Genomic DNA, 20977 nt, shown 5'->3' on the forward strand with positions numbered 1-20977 from the left:
CTTCCTGTCTCCAACAAAACTAGCCCAATCTGCATTAGTATACGCTTCAATTTCAATTTTATTGTATTTTTTGAACATAATTCCTTTTCCTAGGCAAGTCTTCAAATACCTAAGAATCCTTTCCACTGCTCTCATATGAGGAATCTTTGGTGAGTGCATGAACTGGCTGACAACATGTACAGCATAAGCAATATTTGGTCAAGTGAGAGACAGATATATCAATTTCCCTACCAGTTTTTGGTATCTCTCTTTATCAAGGTAGTCCTCTCCTACTGATTCCTGTAGACCATGATTCTGTTCTATCGGAGTATCTATTGGTCTACTCCCCATCATACCTGTCTCATCTAGAAGATCAAGGACATACTTCCATTGACATATATAGATGCCCTCTTGTGACCTAGCAACTTCAATTCCAAGGAAGTATCTCAGATGGCCCAAGTCTGTGATCTCAAACTCAGATGCCAAGAACTCCTTCAATCTTTTTATCTCTTCTAGATCATTCCCTGTAATCACCATATCATCCACATAGACGATGAGTGTCGTAAGTCTGCTATCCTGTTTCCTTATGAACAAGGTATAATCTGCACCACTTTGATTGTACCCCACTCTCTTCATGGCTCCACAGAGCTTCTCAAACCAAGCTTGAGGAGACTACTTAAGACCATATAATGCTTTCCTCAGTCTACACACTTTCCCATCAAAACCATAACCTGGTGGAGGATCCATGAATACCTCTTCATGTAGATCGCCATTTAGGAAAGCGTTCTTCACATCCAACTGGTGTAGCTCCCATGAGAAGTTTGCAGCTAATGACAATAGAACCCGGATTGTGTTGAGCTTTGCGACTGGAGCAAAGGTCTCTTTGTAGTCAATCCCTTCCTTTTGAGTAAACCCCTTTGCCACTAGTTTGGCCTTGTATCTTTCAATGTACCCGTCCTCCCTATGCTTCACAGTGAACACCCACTTGCATCCCACAGTGCTCTTCCCTTCTGGTAGGTCCACTAATTCCCAAGTCCCGACTTTCATTAAGGCTTTTATTTCTTCATTCATAGCCTCTCTCCATCTTGGATCAGACACTGCCTCTGAGTACCTAGTAGGGACATGCACGGAAGAGATAGCAGGCACAAAGGAATAATAACGAGGAGATAAATGTGAATAAGAAACATATTTAGCAATGGGGTGTTGGATAGTACAAGAACGGGTAGACTTACGATGAGCAATAGGGAGATTCAAATCAGAAGTATGAGTGATAAGATTACCTGGAGTAGTTGAGACAGATTGATCCGAGTCCGATTGGTTGCTGCCATGAGTTGGAGGGTCTTTTTTCCTTCTGTTGTAGGTGATTCTTATATCTTTTTGTTGCCTATTAGTGTCCTCAGTTACATCTGCAGCATCAAGAGTGGTAACAGGTTCAATGGGAGCCTCACTAGATTCACCTGGGATGCTACAACTAGGAGGATTAGGAGGAGAAGATGGAAGGCCCGAGGCTGAAAGAGGCACAAAAAAGGAGGGAGAAGAAGAATCCTCTTGCATCCCACTAGTCTCCCCCTGAAGAGGATTCTGGGAAGAATGAAAATAGGATTGAGACTCAAAAAATACCACATCTTTTGTGACGTATTTCTTCTTGGTAACGAGATCATTACACTTGTAACCCTTCTGTGTAGGAGAGTACCCTAGGAAGATTCCTTTCGTAGCCCTAGAATCCAACTTGGTCTTCTTTGGATCCTTTACATGAATAAAACATACACAACCAAAGACTCTAGGTGGAAGAGGAAAGCCCGGAAGATTAGGGCAAAGGACAGAGAAAGGAGTTCTCATACTCAACACCTTGGATGGCATCCGATTTATCAGATATGATGCGGTAAGGACTGCTTGAGACCAATAGTGCTTGGGAACCTTGTGCTGAAATAGTAAAGCTCGAGCGGTCTCCAATAAATGTCTATTTTTGCACTCAACAACCCCATTCTGTTGAGGTGTACTAGCACATGATGACTGGTGTAGCATGCTTGCATCCTCCATGAACAGGTTCAAGGATCTTTCAAAATATTCAACAGCATTATCTGAACGGAATTGCTTAATCTTCTTGTCGAATTGAGTTTCAATCATTTTACAAAATGCCATGGTTATCCGTGGCACTTCATCACGTCCTTTAACAAGTAGATCCATGTGCATCATGAATAGTGATCAATAAAACTGATAAAGTAATGAAAGCCATCTACAAAAACAAGAGGTGAAGGGCCCCAAACATCAGAATGGACCAAATCAAAAGGAGCTTGGATTTCATTACTAGAAATTGGATATAGAGTTCTACATTGTTTTGACAACTAACACACTACAAACTAAACTTTGACTTGAATTACCCTTGAATAATTCAGTAAACAACCCTTGCAATGACTAAAAAGGTAAATGACCTAGCCTAGCATGCCACAAGTGTATCCTAGCTATTGACTCCTCATTATTCTGACTACTGGCAGCAGATGATTGTAAGGCCAAACTGATGTCTGTATTAATATAGTAGAGACCTCCACACTCATGACCGCTCCCAATCATTCTCTTCGTCAGTCTGTCTTGAATGACACAATGAGTAGGAAAGAAAGTTATGCTACAGTTTAAATTCTTGGTAAGCTTTGAAACAGATAAGAGATTGGAAGTAAGATTGGGAACATGTAGAATAGATTTAAGAGAGAGGTCCTTGCTTAGGTCAACCCCCTCTTCCTAGAGATGTGGGAGAGAGAACCATCAGCAACTCTCATCTTATCTTGGTCAGACATCAAGTGATAAGAAGAAAATAAAGAGGACATGTGTGTCATGTAATCAGTTGCACCGGAATCAATAATCCAAGAAGTAGACTCTATAGAACTAGTTGCATTATAAGCAGAGACAATACCTGATCTGGCAAGAGAGGTGGAAGCAAGGGAATTAGCCCTTAGACGGGTTAAGGCCCGGCTAAGGACCTCTATCTCATCAGCAATGAAATCCAAGGACCCAGATGTGTGGGAATTAGCAGTCTGTCCCATAGGAGGATGTGTAACTGTAGATGTGTTCTTCGAGCTTTCACCACTGTGACTAGTAACAAGGTTCCCACTTGCTGTTTGATTCCTCTGAGGCTTCTTGTCTTTCCTTAATGCAGCTGGTTTCAGATGAGGATAAAGAACCCAACAAGTCTCTTTTACATGCCTTTCACCTCCATAATGAGTGCACTTAAGATGCCTCTTGTCCGAATGCTTGCTCCCCTTTTGGTTTGAAGAAATCAAGGCTGAATGTTCAGCAGGCTGTATTTGAGTGTCAACTTGCATCTCTTTCCTCCTAACCTCTTCATTCCTTACTAGATAGTAGACATGGTGTAAATCTGGCATTTCATCCCTTCCCAAAATTTGAGACCTTATGCTCTCATACATTGGGTCTAAGCCAGCCAAGAACTTAAAGGCTCTACCTTCTTCAATTTGTTTATCATGCCTCTCCTTGTCTCTTACATTCTCCCGACCTAGAATAAGATGATGATCAAGTTCTTCCCATAGTCCTTCTAGGGTTGCAAAATAAGTTGCAATTGTCATATCTCCTTGTCTCAATGCAGCAATGTCTTGGTTTAGCCTATAGATTCTTGCATTGTTCTTTTTTTGTCCATAAGTTTTAGACACTTTCTCCCAAATCTTAGCAGCAGTGGGAAAGTGTTGAACAGACCTAGACCTGGCCACTCTTGGAGTCATCGAAGCAAGCAGCCAGGACATAACAGTAGCATTTTCCTTAGGCCATATTGCGTACTCCACACTACCCACTTCAGGTTCCTGCTTCTGTCCATCTAAATAACCCGTAAGTTCCCGGGAAGAAATGAAGAGCATGGCTGAAACAGACCATTCTCTGAAGTTATATTCATCCAACAATACACTGGTGATCTACAAGCTGTGCAGATTTGGGTTTCCCCGATTAGAAGACCTCCCACCAGTTCTCTTATCCCTAGAAGACACTTCTCCCGATATTGAAGACATCTCCTTCCTCTTACAGTGATCACAATTGAAAACTCAGTACAAAGAACACAATTTCTCACTTACCGAAGCTGTTACAAGTCTGAGAACCCCTAATAACAGGTCTGAAACCAAGAACAATGCACCCCTGCACTGTGCTGAACACTTCTGGACTGGTCTGGGCTTTGACTTCTGTTGTCGTAGATTGTGACCACCCTTACGATCTGTACTAGGACTGTCTAACTCAGTCCTTCCACCTAGATCTGTTCCACACAGATCTCTCTTAGCAGCCGAATGGCAACTACCTGCTGCAAGGTTTCTAGTAGGGCATCAGCTTCTGGAACAAACTCCCCTTGGGCCCTACAACCAAGGGAAACCCTAGATACAGACCTTGTTGTGTTCTACAGTCAGCCCTAGGTTTTCTTCACAGTGGCCGGGATAGGAGAGAGAGAAAGAAAAGGAAGGAATAGAGAAGTGGAGAAAAGAGGCGGCTGTAACCAGTCAGACCGATTAGTGCTTTGATACCATGTTTGCTGGAGAACAACAGCCGAAGAAGAAGAAGAAGAAGAAGAAGAAGAAAAGAAGGAGATTTGAGAATGGCGGCCATCTCACTTCAGCTGGCCCTATAATCTTATATAGATGTTTACAAAGTAATGTTACAAGAATGGACTAGAATGCCCCTGATTAGTGATGGGACACCTAGACACAAAAAAAGAATAAAACAAGTTTAGGCCAATAACTAAGGCCCAATAACTAAGAACTTAAAACATAAATAAGACTAACATAAACATTAAACCAATTGAACCAACAAAGCATAAGGCAGATGGTTCAATTGAGGGGTACGAGGTTCGACTTGTGGCCAAAGGATACATTCAGACCTTTGTTATTGAATATTTGAAAACCTTTGCTCCTGTTGCTAAAATGAACTCTATTTGGATGATCATGTCTCTTGCTACTCACTACTCTTGGCCTTTATATCAAATGGATGTGTAGAATGAAGGAGTGAGAAATCCATCATATGGATAGCCGAACCCTGCAGGAAGGTAGGGCGAAATTACAAAAATTTCTCTCTCTCCTATCTGGGAATCACATTCCCTATTTTAGAAAAACTGCATTTTTCAAGGATCAATCTTGAACCAAGAACCGAACCAGATCTGAACCAAAACAGTAGGAGAGGGATATACCTGATACGAAGAAACAGTATCCTCCAACGAAGGTGTTCACGCCCAAAGAAGTCTCCAAAGACTACTCCCACTGAAGATGACACAGTGTAGGGTGGAGCAGAATCAACAGTGTTCTTCCCAAGAACCGAATCCTTCAACTAGAATTCGATGGAGGCAGTGAGCATGACTTCAGATCAGCCTTTCTCCAAAGACTGATATCAAGAACTATTCTTGATCGCTCCTACAAAACTGGAGATCGAACTAGCAGTAGGCGGCAACTGGAGTAGGTTTCCAGATCCAAATTCAGATCTGGACTCTCTGGGTGGATAGGGTAAGACCCTATCCTATCTGCTGATCCAATCCCAGATCCGCCCCTCTTTAATTAGTCCAACTAAATCAGTTCAAAATGGGCTTTAGGCCCAATAAGTCTATTTGCTCATTAACCTTCCAAACTACTGCACAGTTGGGCTTCTTTGTATGGCGTGAGACCCAAACATTGATCTACACATCGGCCACATGGGTTCAACCCAACCTCTATTACAAGGCTTGGCCGAATTCACTGAAAAGTGAACCCCTTGAAGCCCATCACATGGACTCCTAATGGGCCCAACACTTACACTAAGTGGTCCCTAGGCCAAGCCACCTTATAAAAACCCAAGGACTGTGGGCAGATGCAAGATTAGCCTATCAGGTATTACCCTCAATGGTCTTACACTTAACCTCTCAGCCCATAATGATCAAACACTGCCCGACAAGAGAAGACCTCTCCCTTGGCTGCAAGGAACAGTGTTGCACTCTCTGCTCACATGGATCCCGGGAATTAAAACCTTTTGCAAACATTTTGAAACCGTAATATATATATGTATATCCGTATACAAATATATTTTGCAAAACAAATTTCAACGATTGAAATCGGCTGCCAGTAGTCTTGGTTTCCATCAGAGAGAGTGCATCCCCGACCATTACCTTTGTCCGACAAAGGGGCTGATCACTATGATCACCCACTTAGATGAATTCTCGGACTGTCCCAACATACCCAGGTTTTGACCCCCTTTAAGGATCTCATTGATTGGCATATCAAAGACAGCCCAATCTGACACCTAGTGCAGTATCATAATCGAGTCTAGGGGTCAGGTGTAACTTTCCAGTTTTGCCCACTAATCACCAAGGTCCAGGGCAATACTGGAATTCTGGTCCGGTTCAGGGTTTCTAGTAAACCTACACTGCATGTACCTCGGGTCTCACCCTGGCAGTTGAGACAGGCCACCCCAACACTTGGCGGCACATCAGTGTCAGCCTTAGTAGGATAAATCTCCCCAGACTTATCCAACGACTGTGAACATTCTAAACTAACACGAGTCTCATAAGTGTCTAGTTTAAGGGTATTACACAGAAACACACCACAATAACATGAATCAAATATGTACTTTATTTATTTACAATAAATGTCATAATGTACATCAATCTAATTGGAGCTAAGGGCATACACTGTCTAACAGCTCCCACTTGCACTTAGGTTCAATCTTGTATAAGCCGGAGCTTGGTTTGACAAATTTAGAAATGCTATCTTAAAGATCGTGTTCTCTTAATCTTAGGTAAACTATACCTTGTTTATAAGAAGAGTTAATGGTAGAAATACATTGTTGATGACATTGTTGTGACGGGTGATGACATTACATGTATCTGTTAGTTAAAATCCTTCCTTGCTTGAATTTGAGACTAAAGATCTTGGTTATCTCAAATAATTTCTTACATTAAGGTTACAAGAGCTAAGAAGGGAATCTTTCTTTCACAAAGGTAGTGTGTTCTTGGCTTGCTCCATGAACTTGCAAAATTGGGGTGCAAGCTTGTTGAAACACCAATTGATCCTAACCACAAGTTGTGTGCTATTGAAGAAGTTCTTCTAGATAGAGAGATACATTAGATATTGGTAGGTTGTCTCATGTATCTTTGTTTAACTAGTCTTGACATATCTTATGTTGTTAGAGTGGTTAGCCAACATATGCATAAACCTAGAACATCTCACATGCAAGCAATTAATAGAATTTTAGCTTATTTGAAAGGGTGTCCTAGTAAAGGAATGTTATATTCCAATCATGGTCACCTAAAGATTGAGGCTTGCACAAATGCAGATTGGGGTTGGTCCATCGATGATAGAAGATTTACATCTGGTTTTTGTGTCTTAGTTAGAGGAAAGGTGGTTTCATGGAGAAGTAAGAAACAATTAATTGTTGCTCATTCTAGTGCTGAGGCTGAATACAAGACAATGGCTCATAGGGTGTCTGAACTACTCTAGTTGAAGACCTTATTGACTGAGATAGGCATACAGGCTGATACTCCAATGAGATTATATTGTGACAATCAAGTAGCTCTAAAACATTGCTCACAATCCTATTGTAAAGTTGGACAAACACTTTATCAAAGAAAGGATTACTAATAGAGAATTTGCCTTCCTTTTGTAAGGTTGGAAGACCAACTTGCTGATTTCCTTGCTAAAGGTGTTCATCATCCAAAGTTTGTCAAGAACCTTGTCAAGCTGGGCATGATTGACATATATGCTCAGCTTGATGGGCATGATTGACATATATGCTCAGCTTGAGGGGGAGTCTTGAGAATGCTCGGGTAGGGTTTTTCTTGGTCTTTTCATTATTTATTTGTATTTGGGTGCCCAAGTGAGGGCTTTCTTGTAATTTTCCCTCAAAATATAAATATCAGTTTTGAGGGTGTGAACAGTAACACCTCTCATTTGACAATCTCTCTCCTCTCCTCTCTTCTTTTTTTCTTCTCTCTACAAACAAACCCTAGATTGATTTATACCCACAAGGAGGAGATCTCTAATAATGTGACAATCAACTTTGGGATGCTTTCTGTGCTCATGGAACACTGGATTAGAAGCAACCTTGATGACACCGAGATTGTTAGCAAAGAGAGGAACTGGATATGGGAGATTAAGATGAGCAAAAAGCCTTGAAGCAAACATTGCCACTGCAAACATAGGAAATAGCCCTATATTTAGCTTCAATAGAGGATTTAGAAACTGTAGACTGCTTTTTACACTTTCAAGAAATGAAAGAGTCACCCAAAAATACACACCAACTAGTGTAAATAGAATGTGTTTACAAAAATACCTGTTTATGATAAATTTTGGACAGGAGTACCTTTAATAAAAGAAAGGAAATACTAAGCTATCCTACTTCCCCAAATACAAGAAATCTATTCCCCTTAACACCTACAAATTTGAATGTTTCAACAGAATACATGGACCAAGCTGTACATACAGAAAATACAGTATGTTGTTCTCATCCATTGCATTCTCTTTTAGATCTTACCATGAAACCCTAATGCGTTTGAAATGTATAGCTCTATATTTGTTCCATTTCCAATTTTCCATGTGCTATTTGTTTGCATGTTATTTCTATACATTGTTTTGATTCATAGATGATTGACAATAACTTATTTTAATTATTATGAACATGTGCATAAATTGGTATATTGATTTAAGACCTTAATATTTTTTTGTCAGCGGGTTAATCAATGCCTTCGAGATGCCTGTGATGCTTATGGAATGGAGAATCCTTCTCGAGTTGGTTATTGTAGGGAATTCATAGATTGTGGGCGTGGTGATCCAAAAAAGGAGCCAATACAAGAATGGGGCAAATGGAAAAACAATATTAATGCAAGCGGTTGTTTTTCCAAAGATAGTACTTTTGATTATGGAATCTACAAACAAGCTGTTAATATTACAAGGAAATCCAGTATCATTACAAGATATATATATTCCTTGTTTTGGGGTTTTCAGGTGCTTCTTATATCTTTAAGTCAATCTATAGATGTTGCTCATTTTTATTATGTTTTGTGAAAGATATAAATCTTATGATTCTTTTCACCTAATAAAATTTGCAACAGAGAAGGCATATTATTTTTGCTTTGTTTGATCTCAGGATTTGTTATTTAACCTAATCACTACCAATCAACAGTTTTGACATATTGATTATATTGGGGTATTTATGTCTTGTTTTATCCTTGATTACACATGAATATTTTTGTAATTTGTTTTCTTTATTATGTGGTACAAATAACAATAGAAAGGGCTGATTTCTCAACCTTTTTTCTCTAAAAGTTGGTGTATTCTCCCCTTCTCTCTCTTCTTTCCTCTTTTATTTCTTCTTTTTCTTCTCTGTTGTTTCTCTATAAATTAAATCTAGAAAATACACCTTCAAATCAGAGCAAATTTCTTGTTGAGTTTTCTTATTTATTTTAGGTAAATCTCATGTGGATCAAGGATCAACAACCCATATGGGTTGTTTGATGCCTAGGAAGATGTCATATAGATATCACTGGATTTGCCTGATCATTAGTATTTGATTTGCCAGTCTTCAGGGCAGTATCATCCTTGGCACTGGATTTGGGAAAACACTCCAAAATATAGTTCAATAGTGCTAGCACACTATTTATTTTGACTCTTTCTCAAATAGTCCTTGGTGGGATAGCTGAGTGTTGAGAGCATTTTCAGAATGAAAGACCTTTTCTGTGACTGTTATGACTTGGGGAATTTGTTTGTGATCTTCTGTGAAGCAGGGAGCAAGTACCAACCTCTTCTCCCCTTGATTCTAGTGCTGCCCTTTATTGATGTTACCCCTAGGTTTCTTTGGGGAGAGCATTCTTGGTTTTTTTCGACTTGTAAGGTACCATATTCTTGGTTTTTCTGGACTTGTAAGTTACTAGAGGAGAAATCATTGCATCTTTATTTCTCTACCTAGAAATCATTTTGGCAAGAAAATGATAGCCTTGAGATAATTGAACAGGAATGTTTTAGGGATTCTAAAGTGCAAATAAAATTGGTAGAGCTATTGCCTAGGATATGAACTCTAATTTGGTCATATTCTTTGTTCAGACAAGGAGAAAGCCCTTTGTTGATGTGGTAATCTATAATTTTAGTGATGCAGGGGTAATTTAGTCATTTCATCGTACATTATTTTCAGTCTAATAAAATAAGGATTGGTGCCACCAATCTATACTTTTTATTTTTTTGAGAAAGGTATTGTATTGTATTGAAATATACTTTCAAGACATACATCCAGCTGAGTACATTGAGATGTTGTACAGAGAGCTATATAGAAAGATTTGCCACTGATCTAAGTCTGTAAACCCCGGAAAAAGGAGAGACAACAACAGATTTGTCGGTGTGTCCCTTGGAGAGATCAACACCCTAAGAAAGATATTTATATTAGACTGTAAAAGGACAAATTGTCCTTAGTGTAGAAGAGAAGAAATAGTGTACAAGATAAAATAAAATACAGCAAGAGGTAAAAGTACAAAAATAGCCTCCTTGGCTAACTCTTGTTGTGAGGATTATTTAATTGTTATTTTATAGTTGCTGTTAGTGGGTTTAAGATGCTGTCAGTTAGTTATTTTCTTTCTTTCTTATTAGTTTGTTTCTAGGGAGTGCCGCCAGGGGCATATTTGTAACTTCCATTCTTTTTATATTAAGTTAATATAAATAATGAACTGACGGCAGCCAGAGGTGATTTTTTCTTTTTCTCTCAATCATATCTTCCTCTACTTCTCTTTCTCTCTCTTGTCCCTCTCTCTCCATCAATGATTACATGGTATCAGAGCAAGGTTCTGGGCTATAAAAGAATTTCGGTCTCTCCTATTTGAACCTGCTTCATCCTCTTTTCCTTCTTTGATTTCTTGGACTTGGAAGATAGAGAAACCCTAGCAGACTACTTGCGGCTCTTCCTTTGGGTTCTTCCTTGGTCGTAATATCAAGGAAACCCTAGTCGAAGAAGGGCGATGTAGAAAGAGACTCCCTTTCTTCTCTGTTCGATGCTGTGAAGTCAGTTTCTGGTTGGCACCTTTGTACAGGTGCTGGACAGGGTATGTGTTCTTGTTTTTTTTTGTTTTTTGGCCAATGGTGTAAAGGCCTTACTCCTTGGTTCTATATGTTCGTTTGGATGCTGGATTGTTAAACTGTATGGGCTGTAGTCGGACTGATAGTTGCTGTTCTAATGTCTGCCTTGGCTGGTGTTGGACTGATTACCGGGCTGGTTTAATGACCGAACCATCACAGAGTTGATTTCAGCAGTTTTTTGTTTTCTTTTCCACATCCCAGTAGTAAATTTCTTGAGGGTTGGTATTCTGTTTGTGGCTGTTGTGTAGTTGTGTGGGATTTGGTCTGATTTCAGCAGTACTCTATGGCAAACACAGCTGGTATGGGAGGTGAAAGCATGATGTTTCCCATGCCCATTACCCCTTTAAATGGTCTAAACTACCTGGAGTGGGCTAAAAGTGTAAAACTTTATGTAACGGCAAGGGGAAAAGCTGGTTACATAAATGGAAGGGTGAAAGAACCCAAGAGTGAGACAGCTGAACATGATAGGTGGGACCAAGAAAACAGTATGGTGATGTCTTGGCTCCTTGCAGCCATGGAACCTGATGTGAAGAAGAACTTTATGTGGGCTGACACTGCTAGTGAGATCTGGAAATAGGCCAAAACTACCTATTCTGAGCAAAGGCATTAGGCCAAGGTTTACCAGTTGCAAGTTGAATCCTCAACCTGTAAATAGGGAAATCATAGTTTGTCTTCCTATTATTCAGCCCTTACTTCCATGTGGAAAGAATTGGATCATTATTAGGCTATAGAGTGTGTAGAGAAGATGGGCCGAATGGCCCATAGGCTGTTATTCTATGTTATATTTATGTTCTTTTCTATAATGGGCCTTATTCTGGGCCCATCCTCTTCTATGCTGTGTTTTTGTAATTTCTTGCCCAACCAAGGGCCTCTCTTGTAATTATTCAAGAATTAACTTAATAAAATTGTATTAGAGTGTTAGAGGGAGAGATTAGTTCGAACCTCTCATCCTCTAACCCTCCTTGCCGCCAACTCTCTCTCTCCATCTTCACCAATCTTTTCAGTTGTTTGGCTTTTCTGGTTTTTCATCTAATCTTACACAGTCCCATACTTCGAAGGGCTGTTTTTCAACTTGGTATCAGAGCAGGCCTGAGCTTGGTGTGGCTCTCATATGGGTATAGTCCAGCCGACTGCATGAGGGTGTTCTAGGGCTGGAAGTTTAGACTCATTCGCCTGATTCTTGGAGGTCATTGGAGGGTGCCCAAGACTCTAAGCGCTTGGAGAATAGTTTGGTGACTAGGAAGAATCAGAGAGAAGGATTGTTCGACCTGATTTGGAGCTCGAATAAGAGATTGATAAAACTGTAAGTTGCTTCAGTTATTTCTGGGTTATATTTCTGATTTGGGGGGACTGTTAGAGTGTTCGAAACCCCTCTAAATCTATTCAGCTGTTCAGCTGTGGTCAACCTGATTTAACTCAGATTTCTGGGTTGGTTTCTCATCTTGTTGGACTGTCAAGTGGCCGAAACCTTTTTGGACTCAGTGGCGAGAGTTCCTACTTCAGTTCAGTTGCTTCTTGGACCTATACGGACTGCTCCTGATGAAAGAATGGTAGGATCCATCTAATGGACGCCAAAGAGGTTGCGGAATGGGTGGGCGAATTTCAAAAATTTTCCTACCTTCTCCCAACTGGGAATCACATTCCCTAAATTTAGAATACAATATTCTAGGATTCTACTTGAACCATAATCGAACCAGAACTGAACCAAAAACAAAAGGGAGGAATATACCTGATCCGGAGAAGCAGTATCTCCCAAAGTTGGTGTTCACGCCCAAAGAAGAAACCAAGATCCGCTCCTGCTGAAGATGACACAGCTGTGGATGGAACGGAACCAGCAGGGTGCGTCCTACACACTAGATCCTTCTCAAGAATCCTCTGGAAACTCTGAACACTGAATCTTTCTCAGTCTTTTCACAAGTCTGATGTCAAGAACTGATTTCTTGACTTCCTATTGCTGTAAAGATCAAATCTTGCAAGAGGGAATGGCGGCGGCTGGAGGAGAACTCCTGGGACGAAAATGGCTGAACTGCTTCTCTTCTCTCTGGAGTATGTATGAGATCTAATCTCAATTCGCAGGGAGTTTTTCTTGATTAAACCCTTGGTTCAAAATCTGATATATTTCTCTTGGGTTTCTCCTCCTTTCTTCTTGATTAAGAAACCTCCTAATTAGGATTTATCCCAATCCAAATCAGTATTTGGATAGGGGATTATCTTAATCCTATCTGTAGATTAAGTTAGCTTACTCCTAATCTTATCAGGAGGTTACCAGATTCAAATCTGATTTGAATTTGGTCTCCTAGAGTGGATAAGGTTAAAAGCTCAATCCTTTTACTAACATTAATCTCGGATTCGCCCCATAGATGGGTGATCATATTAGCCCAGCTCAAAATGGGCTTTTGGCCCATTAAGTGTTCAATGTTTAACTAGTTTCCAATTTGCTGCCAAGTTGGGCTTCTTTGTATGGCGTGGGGCCCAAGCATTGATCTATACACCAGCCACATGGGTTCGGCCCGCCTTTATTACAAGGCCCAGCCGAATTCACTGAAAAACTCAGTGAACCCCTGAGCCCATCACATGGACCCTATGGGCCCAACACTTACATTAAGTGGTCCCTGGGCCAAGCCATCTTATAAAAACCCAGGGACCGTGGGCAGGTGCAAGATTAGCCCATCAGGCATTATCCTAAATGGTCTTACACTTAACTTCTCAACCCTTAATGATCAAGCACTGCCCGACAAGAGAGGATCTCTCCCTCAGCTGCAAAGAACAGTGCCACACTCTCTACTCACATGGATCCCGGGAATTAAAACCATTTGCAAACATTTCGAAACCGTACAAAATTCCAACGATTGAAATCAACTGCCAGCAGTTTGGTTTCCATCAGAGAGAGTGGATTCCCGATCATTACCTTTGTTCGACAAAGGGGCTGATCCTGTCACTATGATCACCCACTCGGATGAATTCTCAGACTGTCCCAACATACCCAGGTTTTGATCCCCGCTAAGGATCTCACTGATTGGCATATCAAAGACAGCCTGATCCGACACCCAGTGAAGTATCATAATCAAGTCTAGGGGTCAGGTGTAACTTTCCAGTTTTGCCCATCTATCTCCATGGTCCAGGGCAATACTGGAAATCTGGTCCGGTTTAGGGATTCAAGTAATCCCATACTGCATGTGCCTTGGGTCTTACCCTGGTGGCCGAGACAGGCCATCCCAACACTTGGTGGCACAACAGTATCAGCCTTGACAGGATAAATCTCCCCAGACTTATCCAATGGTTGTGAACATTTAAAACTAACACGAGTCTCTATAAGTGTCCAGTTTTAGGGTCTTGCACAGAATTAAACCAAACAAGATGAATCAAACATGCACTTTATTTATTTACACTAAATGTCAAAAGTACATCAAATCGGATTGAAGCTAAGGGCATACAAGACTGTCTAACAGCTCCCACTTGCACTTAGGTCCAATCTGGTACAAGCCGGAGTCCCATACTTTCAACGTGTTTCTCAAACACCTTCTGTGTCAGTGGCTTAGTCAATGGGTCTGCCACATTTTCCGCTGATGCTACCTTCTGAATTAGGACGTCCCCTCTACCAACGATCTCCCGCAGTACTTTGTACTTCCTCTCGATGTGCTTTGACTTCGAGTGAGCCCGAGGCTTTTTAGCCTGGGCGATCGCTCCATTGTTGTCACACAACAACGGGATGGGTGATGTGCTGGACGGAATCACTCCCAATTCGTGTATGAATTTCTTCATCCACACGGCTTCCTTGGCAGCTTCACTTGCGGCAATGTACTCGGCCTCGGTTGTGGAGTCTGCAGTGGACCCCTGTTTGCTGCTTTTCTAGCAAACAGCACACGATCCTATCGTGAAAACATACCCAGATGTAGACTTTCTATTATCTGGATCCGACTGGAAATCGGCAGCGGTGTACCCTAGAACTTGTAGTGAACTACCATCGAATACCGGACAAAACTCTTTTGTCCTTCGAAGGTATTTAAGTATGTTCTTCACAGCAGTCCAATGCTCCTGCCCTGGGTTGGCCTGGAATCTGCTTACCACACTCACCGCCTGAGCAATGTCCGGGCGAGTGCACCGCATGGCGTACATGATGCTCCCTACGGCTGAGGCATAGGAAACGTCTCTCATGCCCTCAATCTCCTCAGAAGTCTTGGGAGACATTTTCTTGGAGAGAGTGACTCCGTGCCTGAAAGGAACGTTTCCTTTATTGGAGTTCTCCATGCTGTATCTTTTGACAATTTTGTCAATTTAAGTAGCCTGGGATAATCCAATTATCCGCTTCGATCTATCTCTATAGAGTCGAAGACCTAGTATATATGAAGCTTCTCCAAGATCTTTCATGGAGAACTGTTGTGACAGCCATACCTTGACCGAAGTCAACATTCCTACATCATTCCCAATGAGTAGGATATCGTCCACGTACAGCACCAATAAGGTGATCTTATCCCCACTGGACTTCCTGTAAACACAGGGCTCATCCGGATTCTGCTCAAAGTCAAACGTTTTGACGGCAGAATCAAAACGGATGTTCCAACTCCTAGAAGCCTGCTTAAGTCCATATATGGATCTGTTGAATTTTACATACCATGTGTTCCTGACCAGCAACAATGAAGCCTTGCGGCTGCTGCATGTAGATATCTTCACTAAGATCTCCATTCAGGAACGCAGCTTTGACATCCATCTGCCAAATCTCGTAGCCATGGTACGCTGCTATAGCTAGCAGGATCCTAATGGATTTAAGCATGGCCACGGGCGAAAAGGTTTTCTCATAATTGATGCCTTCTTTCTGAGTATACCCTCTCGCCACCAAACGAGCTTTGTAAGTCTCAATCCTACCATCGGGGCCCTTCTTCCTCTTGTAGATCCATTTGCAACCAATTGCTTTTACCCCGGAGGGCGGATCTACTAGAGTCCAGACTCCATTGGTCTCCATCGAGTCCATCTCAGCTCTCATGGCCTCCACCCACTTCTGGGAATCTATGTCTAACATAGTCTCCGCGTAAGTTACGGGATCCTCCTCACTAGTCAAGGTTTCCACCAGGTAACTATCCTGGTCATAACCATATCGGACTGGTGGCTTGGATACCCGAGTGGATCTTCTAGGTTGGTCACTACCTAGAACCTGTGGGACATCTCCCACTGCTTTTGAGCTCTCCTCATCAAGAACTATTTCCTGACGATAGGTGTCCAGGATGTATTCAGTTTCTAAGAATTGGGCATTTCGACTGCAGAACACTTTCTGCTCACTTGGGTCATAGAATAGATAACCCACCGAATCCTTTGGGTAGCCTATAAATAGGCAACGACTGGTTTTGGATTCCAACTTGTCCGCACTTGTTCTTTTAACGTGTGCAGGACAACCCCAAATCTTCAAGTGTCTTACACTTGGCTTCCTTTCGGTCCATAGTTCATATGGAGTCTTCGGAACCGATTTCGTTGGAACCCGATTCAGTACGTAGATAGCAGTCTCTAATGCATATCCCCAAAAGGATGTGGGTAATTCTGAGCGTACGAGAAGTGACTGGACCATGTCCAACAAGGTCCTATTCCTCCTCTCTGAAACACCGTTGAGTTGAGGTGTGGTAGGAGGAGCTAATTGTGACACTATCCCGTTGACCTTTAAGTAGTCCCTGAATTCGTCAGAGAGATACTCGCCACCTCGATCTGATCGAAGGGCCTTAATTTCTCTCCGTAACAGTTTCTCGACTTCCTGTCTGAACTCTTTGAACTTTTCAAAGGACACGGAACCATATCGTGAAAAATCATCTGTATAGGTGATGAAATCACGTGTTGATTTTGTGTCCTAACACTCAGGGGACCACATACATCAGTATGTATTAGGTTAAGTGTGCCTGCAGATCTTTCAGGCTTATCGTCAAATGGCTGCTTGGTCATCTTACCTTGTAGGCAAGGTTCACAAGTGGGAAGATTTTCTATGGTTAGAAAATCCAAAGGACCATCCTTTACCAGCCTTGTGATTCAGTCAACACCGATATGGCCAAGTCGGTAATGCCAGAGGCATGTGGGATTTACTGTATCACGATTCCTTTTCTTGGGATTTTCGACCGACGTAATTTCGGTTATGTTAGTTTCCAGAGAAGTATGTAGAACATAGAGACCGTTCTCCAGTTCCCCGCATGCAATGAATTTGTTATTTCGTTTAACAGTAATCATATTACTAAAATAAACAGTATATCCATCAGCACACAATTTAGAAACAGAAATTAAATTTCTTCTCAAGTTCTGTACATAAAGACAATCTTTAAGTACAAGGACTCCTTCTCTAAAAACTAATTCTATGGTTCCTATTGCCACAGCTGCAACACTTGCAGTCGTTCCCAAGAATAGTGTAACTTCGCCTTCACTCAATCTTCTGCTAATTTTGAACCCCTGCAGTGAGTTACACGCATGAGTTGAAGCCCCGGAGTCAACACACCAGGACACAGAAGTAACTAACATATTAGTTTTTATGACACAAGTTTCGATGTTACCTTTCTTAGATTCCAGGTAGGCAGGACAATTCCTCTTCCAGTGGCCGGTCTGGTTGCAGAAGTGACAGACATCAGATGCCTTGTTCTTCTTCTGCTTTTTGGGTTTGGTAGCTTTCTTCTGGGGCTTCTTTGCCTTTATCTTTTTCTTGCCCGATTTGTTTGCTTCAGCAAGCATAACCACAGGCTCATCATTCTTGAGTAGATCCTCGGCCCTCTGCAACATATTGCTAAGTTCCTGGACGCTGACATTCAGCTTATTCATATTGTAGTTCATTGTGAACGCATTGAAGGAAGAGGGCAAAGAATTTAGGATGGCATCCACTTGCGTGCCAAGATCTAGCCCAGATCCAAGAGCTTCGAGTTCGTTAATGTATCCCATCATCCGAAGACAATGGTTATGAACTTTATGCCCCTTGGACATCTGTGCGGTCTTGAACAATTTCAGGACCTTCTGTCGAGTAGAACGGTTCTGCTCTTCATACATTGTCCTTAGACTGTCCAATATGTCCTTGGCTAGTTCGATCTGATCGAACTGCCTCTGTATTGAGTTGTCTAATGAGGCAATGACAAAGCAGCGGGCTAGGGAGTTCTTGTCCTCTCAATCTTGGTAATCCCTCCTACGGGCCTCAGAAGCCCTATCACCCGGACGCTCCGGGGTAGGATTTTTCACCACCTTGTCTAACTTTTCGGAAGTTAGGACCAGCATAAGATTTCTATACCAGTCGGCATAGTTTGGGCCCTTAAGCTTGTTATCGTCTAGAAGCTTTGCGAATTGACCGTTTGCCATTTTCTGATAAAACAGCAAAATCGTTAGTCCACAACCTTAGTTTGATTCATGTTACCTACATAGATATGGCTTTTAATCTATGTTCCATTCCCATTTGTTCATCTCTGAGATTTCCCTCCTTTCTCAGTGACGGAGACGACAAAGATGTCTCTGGAAATGTGGGAAATTACATGGGGTGTGTGAAGCCAACTGTTTCAGCTGCATAACCCCACCACCTTTCTATGACGGATCATATTCACTCATCGAATGAGTTTTCCTTTGGCCTTTGTCAGATAAGGTTCAGGGTCGTTTTCAGGTAAACCTTTCTGTCTAGTGAGTTCTCACCCATCATATTCAGGTTACGCCAAGGTACCGTGAGAGAGTTCCCATTTTCTAGTGAAGCCCCTCCCACATCGGTCTATGACACCCCTATCATCCTATGAAACACTCTGACAGATCCAACAGCAAATGGATAGCCCAATTTTATGGTTTATTTCCTCATTACTGAATGACCCATCATTGTGCTAATGACGGAAGGCCTTTAGAGAGTCCATCATATGGATCTCCCTATCACATGCACTCATATTTGCTGGAGGGAACGAAATTACGCCCTAGTTCTAATTTAGGTCAAACCAAAGTGGCTCCCACTGACTTTCATAAAGTCAAATTTCTGGTGGGCCTTAATCGGCTTGGGGTTCCGTACGCATCCCTTTTCAGGGTTGTGGGGCCCACCAAGTAAGGAGGGGTCATCCAATGGCCTTAAGGGACACCATGGCAATGATGTGCATTCAGCCATGGTGTGCGCAAGAGCCACTAACGAGTCATCATGGGCCAAGAGCTTATGGCCTATGGTCGCAGCACATCAAACATCCAAACATCACATGTAAAGGAAGAATTGATCCAATCAATTAACTGCTGTAAAGCCCATTAAACAGCCCATTAAAAACCATAACATTAACCATTAATGTTTACTAGGTGTATGGGCTGAATCGCAGTTAGCAGTTCGGCCCATACAGCTTTTCTCACAAGAGTGGGCTTTTGCAGTTTTAACCTTTTAAAACTGGGCTTTACAGGTGGGCCGAATTAACCCCCGTAATTGAACATCAGATTTGGAACAGCAAGTGTGAGAAGAATGGATTGAAAAACAGTCCCTTTCAAACCCTAGATTTGGTCCAAACAGCTTTGGTCCAATCTAGTCCAAAATGGTCCGAAACTGATTTTCAATTCAAGAAATAATTCATGAAAGATCTGAAATTAATAATCTCGATTTTAAACAATCACAAATCAACTATAGACTGTTCGCACCACCTGCAAAACCGAGGTTAATCACTAAGGTTGCAGTTTCACAAACTGCAAATCGCAGAAAGCGATCTCTCCATCTGCAAATCTCCAGTGCCGCCATCTTCTTCCTTCTTCAATCAAGAAAATGAATAACAGAAATCCTATTTCTATTAATTACAATCTTGATCAAATCCTATACATTCAGTCTAGAAAAATAAAAAAAATAAAATTATTTACAGACCGAATTAAATAAAATAAAGAAAAAGGATGCGCAGATCATCTGTGCCAAATCTGCACTGCGATCTCCAGGTTCGAACAGTCCATTAAATCAAAATAAATAAAGAACATATCTAAATAAATTTTGGATTTAACAAAAATTAATTTCAGATCAATCGCCCTCAACAAGAAACAATTTCATGAAAATAAAGAAAACAATCTGCGCAAATCTTGGCAGAACATCTTCTGTTCATGTGCGCAGGGTCAGATATGATTTTCTTTTGGTTCAAGATTTGAACCTGGCTCTGATACCATTGAAAGAATGGTAGGATCCATCTAATGGACGCCAAAGAGGTTGCGGAATGGGTGGGCGAATTTCAAAAATTTTCCTACCTTCTCCCAACTGGGAATCGCATTCCCTAAATTTAGAATACAATATTCAAGGATTCTACTTGAACCATAATCGAACCAGATCTGAACCAAAAACAAAAGGGAGGTATATACCTGATCCGGAGAAGTAGTATCTCCCAAAGTTGGTGTTCACGCCCAAAGAAGAAACCAAGATCCGCTCCTGTTGAAGATGACACAGCTGTGGATGGAACAGAACCAATAGGGTGCGTCCTACACACTAGATCCTTCTCAAGAATCCTCTGGAAACTCTGAACACTGAATCTTTCTCAGTCTTTTCACAAGTCTGATGTCAAGAACTGATTTCTTGACTTCCTATTGCTGTAAAGATCAAATCTTGCAAGAGGGAATGGCGGCGGCTGGAGGAGAACTCCTGGGACGAAGATGGCTGAACTGCTTCTCTTCTCTCTGGAGTATGTATGAGATCTAATCTCAATTCGCAGGGAGTTTTTCTTGATTAAACCCTTGGTTCGAAATCTGATATATTTCTCTTGGGTTTCTCCTCCTTTCTTCTTGATTAAGAAACCTCCTAATTAGGATTTATCCCAATCCAAATCAGTATTTGGATAGGGGATTATCTTAATCCTATCTTCAGATTAAGTTAGCTTACTCCTGATCTTATCAGGAGGTTATCAGATTCAAATCTGATTTGAATTTGGTCTCCCAGAGTGGATAAGGTTAAAAGCCCAATCCTTTTACTAACATTAATCTCAGATTCGCCCCATAGATGGGTGATCATATTAGCCCAG

At 41.4% G+C, this 20977-nt stretch overlaps 1 protein-coding gene across 4 annotated transcripts in view; it reads left to right on the forward strand.

Annotated features, from left to right (window-relative positions):
• The window catches only part of LOC104590510 (putative cyclic nucleotide-gated ion channel 20, chloroplastic), a 199809-nt gene that overhangs the window by 92538 nt on the left and 86294 nt on the right, over positions 1–20977 (forward strand). For all 4 annotated transcript variants that reach the window (XM_088903865.1, XM_088903866.1, XM_088903867.1 and 1 more), the window contains one exon: positions 8649–8924. In XM_088903865.1, coding sequence (XP_088759991.1) covers positions 8649–8924 — 276 coding nt within the window. The remainder of the gene's footprint in view (positions 1–8648; positions 8925–20977) is intronic.

This window comes from Nelumbo nucifera, chromosome 4, assembly GCF_055504915.1.
Source record: "Nelumbo nucifera cultivar China Antique chromosome 4, China Antique-T2T, whole genome shotgun sequence".
In the NCBI taxonomy this organism is placed as follows: domain Eukaryota; kingdom Viridiplantae; phylum Streptophyta; class Magnoliopsida; order Proteales; family Nelumbonaceae; genus Nelumbo; species Nelumbo nucifera.